At 31.0% G+C, this 8,886-nt stretch overlaps 1 protein-coding gene and 1 long non-coding RNA gene across 2 annotated transcripts; one reads left to right on the top strand and one right to left on the bottom strand.

The window, feature by feature from the left end:
- Nucleotides 1-611: 611 nt before the first annotated feature.
- Nucleotides 612-6,011, bottom strand: LOC132755207 (uncharacterized). The gene is made up of 4 exons (XR_009629177.1): nt 5,904-6,011; nt 2,004-2,093; nt 1,548-1,691; nt 612-1,081 (listed from the first exon to the last, which is right to left on the bottom strand). It is a non-coding gene; the product is annotated as an uncharacterized LOC132755207 (long non-coding RNA).
- Nucleotides 2,103-8,124, top strand: LOC132755206 (uncharacterized). The gene is made up of 2 exons (XM_060746017.1): nt 2,103-4,180; nt 5,603-8,124. Exon 2 carries the CDS (start codon nt 5,604-5,606, stop codon nt 7,548-7,550), a length of 1,947 nt encoding a protein of 648 aa, XP_060602000.1. The 5' UTR covers nt 2,103-4,180; nt 5,603; the 3' UTR covers nt 7,551-8,124.
- The last annotated feature ends 762 nt before the right edge of the window (nt 8,125-8,886 follow it).

Below are 8,886 nucleotides of genomic sequence, written 5' to 3'. Positions count from 1 at the left end.
GATTTCAGGTCTGTCGCTCATCCACTTCCTATTTTCCGACTTAGTTAAAATTTTGACATTAATGGTCAATGGTAGGAAATTTTCGTAACAGTTGTCTCAGCAACTACTTATCACAGCCTTTTGATATTTGGTATACATCATTATCACATGGTCCTATACCTTGGGATTTGATTTCAGGTTTGATGCTCATCCACTTCCGGTTTACCGAGTTAATTTTCAACAACAATAATCAGTGGTAGAAAATTTAAGTAACATCACAGCCTCATGATATTTTCTATACATATGCAACCTGGCCTTTTTTGTCTTGGACCCATTTTTAAAGATTATTTGACTTACTTTCAAACCAGACTGGGACCATTTATCTGCATCTTGAAAAGGGAAAACTTCAGTTTGTTTCTGTTTAGTTTGGTCAAAATTGTGTATTTAGGGTGTCCTGTTAAAGTTTCAAAAACATTTCTCATTGGCAAATTACCTGAACCATCTTTTGCTGGTGTTTTGTTGTGGCATATCTTTATTATTTTCCCTGTACACATGTATATGGTAAAAATCAGAATTTTGAAAAGGAATAGGTTTCACTTATTTTGCAACATTTTCACACAAAACCCCAAAATGTTGCTAAACACATAAGTATTACAAGCAGAGAGTAGAAAATCACGAATATTTGACCTCGTCAAATAGTAATTTTTTTTTATTATTTTGACCTTGTCATATATTAGCTTAATATCTACTTTCACAGTAGTTTGTGCCTTATACTGACCTAAATCCCCCTAATTATCAGGCTTCACAATAATTCTTCCGCTAAGAACAAATACTATCTTTTCCTAGAAATTGATAGGAATCTTGAGGCACAATGCTTTAAGCAGTATACAATTCTTTTGAATATCAAAACAAACTCCTGGAAGACTTTACACCATTATATATTTATTTTATTTAGCACCTATTGAGTAGTAATAAGTTTAACTATAGTGTCTATAATTTTACTGCCCCTGGGACAGGTACACAGGTCCATATGTGGCGTCTTAATTCTATCTTCTAACAAATGATCCAGTTCCAGTCTTAACTCTCTCACTAACTCAGCTATCTGAAAATATATGAGGAAATGTTGTGAAAGGTATATTTAAATACATAATCATTGGTCTCTTCTTATATAAAATGACTTTATCATTGTGTACTAGTCCTCTGTTACACAACACCTCAATTTCCCTTTGACAAATTAAAAGTCAGAACTTGTGACTTTAAGATCTGCCAGTCTCTAGTAAAATCCAAAATGTTTGTTGACAGAATCATATGAAAAAGTACCTATCCTAACCTAGACAGACTGACAGACAAACAGTTCAATATCTACATGCCAGGGTCATAAACGTATCACCTCAGTATCACTTAAGAGTCTATTTTGTTATTTACAAAATAATAATACATATTAGCTAACTAGACTGTTTTAAAGATTGTGCCATAAACTTGAGACATTCAACCATTATAACAGCTTACCTGATGAGAGTGTGCCATAAACATGAGACATTCAACATTCAACAATTATAACAGCTTACCTGATGAGATTGAGCCATAAACTTGGTCCAGCCATCATCCACAGAAAGTATAAAGTTCCCTCGTGATAGGTCCACCCCTATCTCTCCACCACCAAACAATAACAGGGGGTACACTGATACCATAGTACTGTCCCTGATATATATCTGAAATGCAATTTATTACAAGAAATTAAATTTCCCTCAATGTTAATCTATTCCTAAGTACAAAAGTAATTGAAATGATATTTCAAAGCTGTAAAGAATACAAGGGGGAAGCTAATATGAATAAACATCACAATACATGATGGTGAATATGAATTTTTATACGCAAATGTGAATACAAATAAATATTGGAACAAAAAAAAGGTATTGATTTTCCACAATTTTTAGAAAATATATATATTGTAATATTACATTAAGCCTTTGCAGCAATGTTCAATCTTATTTCAATGTTTCTAAATTAAGTTTATTTCTCACCCTTGTAGTTTTTACTTTCTCATGATACACCAAATATGGACTCTCGTAAAATCTCACTTGAAAGTTCACAGATGATGGATGTATTTTCACCTGCAAGAATTTAGAACAATACTTGTAATATAACACTTTAATTTTCTCTGATGATAATCAATACTTACATTGTGACTGAAGATTGTTGCAAATTGTGTAATGCACTAACATTGTGTAATGTAATGGACTCAAATTGTGTAATTGCACACCTCCTGAGTGAGATATATCAATGTATGAAGTTTCATGTTGCTATCTCAAAGACTTTTTGTGTTATTCTCTGGACAAAAATTAAGTTTGAAAAATAACAATGGGCAATAACTGAAAAATTATGCAGGGTATTAACACAGGTAAATATGCACCACGTGTTTGCTGTATGTTTGGTACCCCATATGTTTTCCATATGTAGAACATATGTGTTCCAAGTGTTTTGAAAAACATGTGTTTAAGAACATGTGTTTTTTCATATGTAAGATGAACATATGTAAACAGGACCATATGAAAAACATGTGTCAACAAACATATGTTAAACTCATGGTTATCACATGTTTTTCATATGAATAAGTTTTCATATGTTAAATATATATGAACTTTCATGTGTTTTTCATATGAAAAATTATGATCATATATTCTGCAAAATTTACACTTTGAACAGTCTAAATTAGATTCTACATGATTGTACATAAATTCTTAAAAGATTCTTGGTTAACGAACTGTCCCCTAGATGTTCACTCAATAAAATCTAACTTATACCTAGTGTTTAAAGATCCTGTATGTTGAAACATTTAAGTGAAAGTATATATATGTTGTAATTATGCTTATAAAACAATTTTCAAACATTGAAGAATTTGTTAAATATGTACTGCAAACATGTGTACAATTTATATGTATGCATTGTTTTCATATTGAAAAATTTGACTTATAGAAAAAAAACTTTTTATTACCTCCCTTTATTTACATGAAATGTAAAATTCGGTAATATCTTTTATTAATAATGTTTTTTGGAACTTACAGAATTGATAAATCTTAATTTGAGCATCATATTTATGATATTAAACCATAAAAGATTTGTTTTACAGGATCTTTAAAATTGTTTTATAAGCATAATTAAATACATATATATAATTTGACTTAAATATTGAGCATTTGATCATTAAGCTCAAGCAGGATACACTTTATTTAACAATTGTAATGAAAAACATAAATGAAACACTGTTTCCTACCATATGAAAAACATAATAATGTTATTCATATGAAAAACATGTGTCTGTACCATATGTAAAACATAAGGGGGTACTTTTCTTGGAGAAAATAAAAAGTAGATAAAGAAGTATGAATAAATGAAAAATGACTTACAAATCCCTCAGATAAAGTTAAGTATAAATAAATGACTGAATGACTTAAATACCCATCAGGTTTAGAGACGTATTAATAAATGAATGAATGACTTGCATATCCATCAGTTTTAGTTTTAAATCTAATATCTTCCAACAACTGCCCCTGAAAATAATCAAATATAAGAAATAAAATCTTGATTTAAAGGCTTCTTCCAAACTATAATGAATTAATTTAATTTAAATATCAATAAAATAAAACTAAAACTGTCAGTGAATGTGATACTAAATATCCCCCTAAAAAGTTTTTATTCCTAAAACAAGAGTCAATACAAGCAGGGCCACACTTTTTTCTTATTACCAAATGCAAAAACATTGACAGACAGTTTTATTAAAAAATTTCTTTTAAAGGTTAAGGATATATTTGAATCTATTCTTCAAATAGTCAAGTTAACTAGAGAACAATTTGAACAAAACACAATATGAAGTAATACACAATGCATGTTTAATTTTTGTAAAAATGTCATGTGTTTCTATAATATATTAAACCAAGTTAGTAAAAAACAACTGTTTTAATCATTTTGTAATTTTAAACTGCAGAATGGAATGTTTCATATTCATAAAATTCATAATAAAAGGGTAATACATAAGTGTCAAGGGACATTATTCAATTAACTTTTATACCAGGAAGAGGAAGTAAGTTATTTCCCTTCCATTCAAAACCAAAAGAGGAAGTAAATCACTGAAAATAGCAAAACTGCTCACAGAAAGAAAACATATTATTTTCATCACATCATTTAGAATCAAACATTAAAAGTAAGTTAACTATTTTCTCATAAAGTTTCACACTTATGTATAATATATAAATATGAATATTCACGCTTATGTATAATATATTAATATGAATATATGATATAGGAACGTATTATAATCAATGTATTCAAATTATCTTTTATTATTTTAAAATCAAAACCAAAAGAGAGGATGGCTAGTTAGGGCCCTTATATCGCTAACCTTTTTATTAAAGCTTTAAAAGGAACAATTAATATTGTTTACTTTACTATAGATTAAATACAGATCTTAGAAAGACCAATATTTCAGACAATACAGGCTTGTTGTAGTTTATATCGGTTAAGCTTTGCCGAGTAGCAAGACGTCATATTTATTGCACTTAATCTTAGAAAGATATCATAACTTAATATCTGCAGAGCAAATCTGCAATTCCAAATATGGGCTTTTTCATCTTGTTTTGACCCCAGATGACCCGTGCTTAAACTTGAGGTAGAAATTATTTTAACAACTTAACTGACAAATTTACAGGATATTTTACGCTGAAATATATCAAAATAACAGAACCTCAAAATAAGACGTTTTTTCTATATTTGGTCTCTGTGACTTTTTGACATGAGTGAGTTGAGTTAGAATCATCAACACAATCATTCTCACCAATTCCAACATATTTGAAGGTCGAGGTCAGTTATAATTGAAACACAAGTTTAGTCTGATGTACTGTACGTGAAGGTCTTGTCTGGCCTAGTATGAAGATAGTACATCTAGAATTAAAATAGTTATGATCTATGTTAATGTTTGTGGACGTCAACGGCACCATCCGATGAACCGCTAGGGGTATAGTACGGGAAATCAACATGATAATAACAATAACTCATTTTGTTTTCTTTAAAAAGAAAAGTATAGCTAAAAATAAACACAAAAAGAGACTCAAACTTACATTTGCTTGCACTAAAGGACCGCCATTTTACTTTTCTTTTCATTTGATAAAATGCGAAATTTTTGTAGGTAAAAATGTAACATATTTTAATAAAACAATTAAACGGTTCTTAGATTCGGAATCGCCTATGTAAATAAATATGACTTTTTTATCGTTTATGTTTCGTACTGGATCTGTCATTCAGGGTGAAGTGTACACTGGTGACATTCTACATACTTTTGTAAATGATTTCCAAAGTAAAAACATACATACGGTATATCATAATATCATAGACATCACACAAATATGTCGGAATCAGTGCTTATCAAATATTTAGCTGTATTCAATACTACATTTATTAATAATCAATATCTACAACAACTAATTTAACTGAAATACCATGTTAAGTTTGGCACTAATGTTCTGCTCTGTTCTTAAACAAAAAGTGACAAATGAGTAACAAAAAGGAATGTGTAACAAAGAAACTTGTTGGCTGTCTTTTAAAAAATTTCCTTTTTGTTAGATTACAGAATGTTTCCAGCACCTCACTACAGGGAACAGCTATCACTGATGTTATCCGAAGTTTTAAATGACCTTGGTGTCAATGAACGAATTGTGATGAAAAGGAGAAAAATAATGGAGATGGAAGAGACTATGGACACTATTGCATGGATGTCAACTGGTGAAAATGTGACTTCTTACATTTTAGGGAGTCAAATTGAAGGAACAACCACTATGGGACTTGAGTCAGATATAGATTATGTAACTTTTGACAATAATGTTAATGTTATACAAGACTTGTCAGAGTGGGAACTGAACAAGAAAAACTACCTCATGGTACAGGATGAGAACACAACCCCTGGATATTGTTTCCTACACTTGTTTCGATCTGATGAACCTTTGCCTGCCACTGAAATTCCTAATAATCACCAAAGATCTGAAAGAAGAAAAATATTATGTAAAAACACAATAAAAAATTCCTTTATGCTTTTTGGTATGAAGCAGCATGGACCAGCTATTTCTAAACTAGGACAGCACAATGCTCGTGATGTAGATACTGTGCTTGCTTATCCCTGTAAATCTTGGCCTCAACCCGCATCAGCTTGGTTAGAGAGACAAGGTACAGGAGGATGGCCAACAAATGAGATGAGAAGATTCGCATCCAGAAAAAAGTGTTTTGTTGTTCCAGTTGGAAGTAAGATCAGTGTTTATCCTGAACTGGAATGGAGAATATCGACATCCCTGGCAGAGAGATATCTTATGTCCAATTTCAATATAACACAAATAAGGTGCTATGTTGTACTGAAAATGATTCTTAAATCATTCCTAAATCCTAAGGGGGTAATAAACATATCAAGTTTTATGATTAAAACAGTTTTATTTCATTGTATAGAAAATACAGAACCAAGTATATGGGTAGATAACAATTTATTGACATGTTTGATATTCTGCTTACAGGAATTACATAGATGTGTACAGAATGAACATTGTTCCCATTTCATAATATCTGAAAACAACTTGATGGCAGGACAATTTCGTTTTGAGACAAAAAATGAACTTTTAGGAAATGTAAGTGAATTTATTCAGAATGATAGACACTTTTTGCTTCGGATTGATACTGATGATCTAGGATATAGACTTAAAATTAAACTGAACATGGGACAAGAGAAAGTGTACAGTTCTCTTACTTCGCTTGAAATTTCTTCTCTTGAACTTACTGCTACATTATACGTTAACTTTGCATTCGCAATAAGCAGAAATCTCTATAATTTTTTAATAAGATTACACAATACAAACATTGAAAATATGATGCAATCTGTAGTCCTAATGACCTACATTAATACTGGTGAGAGGCATAATACTAAACACACTGAAGTCAAGTTTCTGGCACCTTTTATCTACACCACATATGGATCTGCCCTAGCATCATCCAGTATTGGCAAAAATAATGAAATATCACCTGAAGCATTTAATTTGCTATCATATGGTGTAAACTCAGATGTTTCATCTGGCAGGCTGAAACTGGCCTCAGTATTCTGTAGTATAGGAGAGATGGAGAAAGCTGAAGAGATTCTGAGACAAACGGAACAAGAATATCACTCTCATTCTGTTATACCTATCTGTAGCTGCGCGTTAGGGATACCAGAAACAGTATCTGGAGACATTGCAAGGGTATGTAATGAACACAATGAAGACTGTATCAAACATTTTGTAGCATTTTGCGTCCATTTCATACGGCTGGAGATCAACTGCGTTCCTCGTGAACTACAATATGAACTGTTCAGATCTACACAAGATGACATGATACACAGAGGCCCTAATGACCTATGGATGGAATGGGCTGTAGTTGATTCCCTACCTTTTCTGTACTTCCTACAATACAAGATATATAGTCATCTACAAAGACAACAAGAAAAACAACAAGCACTCAATCAATCTTATAAGAACCACATTTACAGACAAAAACCTTACACATAGAGAAACAACTCTTAATATTTTGGGGCAATGTATGGAACAAGAGAATAGACCAAATGATGCTTTACATTACTACATATATTCTCTGAAAGAAAGACCAAGAAACAACACTGCAAAAATTCATCTATGCCGGCTTCTCTGCAAGTGTTACATGGTTTTAAAATTCTACTTTTTAATTCAGAAAGTAAATATGAAAAGAAAGTAGAACAACACGTCAAAACCCGGGCATATGTTTTGGACACTTTATTCAGTCAAAGAATAACCATAATCAAGATAATACAATTTCAGTATAACACAAAAAGTGGAGCCTTAATATCATATGCCTTAGTCAAAATGTTACTATTTTTTTAGAACGAAATGATGGTCATTTGCCAAAGAATATTGGATCTTTACCAAAATATATGTATTACCTCAGGGTCACTGTTTGAGATTTGAATAAAAGTTGTAAAGTTACTTTCTGTCAATATTTCTAAAACAGTTTAAAAACTTATTTTCTTCTGGTTGTACAGATTGCATGCTGTAATCATTATGATTATTTTGCCTTTGGTTTATATGTTGAAGTTAAGAGCCCCTTAAATCAAAAAGGCATTGTTCACCAAATAAAGATACTAAATGATTGTTGACAAGATTGTGTTTTCAACATGAATTTGATTCCATATATTATTTATACATGTATAAAAGCAAGAAAACATAGAAGACAGTCTTAATTAAGAAGGGATTATCTCAAAAAAATTAATGGAAAAGTCACTGGAGGGTATTTCAATACATGTATTTATTTGTACTGCCATCAAAGAATGTTTCTCTATATACTACAAATGATCGTTATTAACGGATATTGATATAATTCACAAACAGTATAAGAGGGTTTTCAAATTGCCTCCGTATTGGAGAATTATACAGTTTTTGCAGAGTGCATCTATCAATCTGCCTGTTTTTGATCATTATTCAGGCATTCATTTTAGAGTATTAGCAAATATAGACGATATGTCACATGCAATGTCATACTTGACTTGAAAGGATCTTTTACATACAAGTGCATTGATGGTCATTTATAATTCATTTTATAGCAGCATGCCTCCAAATGAGCGAAAATATTTCAATAAATCAAAAATTGTAATAATGTACTAAGATTATAGGAAATGTAGAAAGATTCAAGTAATAATTTACATGTAATGAGCAATTAATGATGAATATTTTTATTATGTGTAGTTATATTTCTACTGCTTTACTATGGCAGTAAGGTCTGCTTTAGCCTGCCATAAGCAAGATCCAAACCGGCATCCATACTTTGAGTTACGTGTGTGAAAAATGGTTATGTTGTATAATATAATATATGTCT

The sequence above is a fragment of the Ruditapes philippinarum genome, unplaced genomic scaffold (genome assembly GCF_026571515.1).
Source record: "Ruditapes philippinarum isolate M1 unplaced genomic scaffold, ASM2657151v2 ctg5921_1_1_1_1, whole genome shotgun sequence".
NCBI lineage: Eukaryota > Metazoa > Mollusca > Bivalvia > Venerida > Veneridae > Ruditapes > Ruditapes philippinarum.
This window is presented reverse-complemented; position numbering and strand designations above follow the sequence as displayed.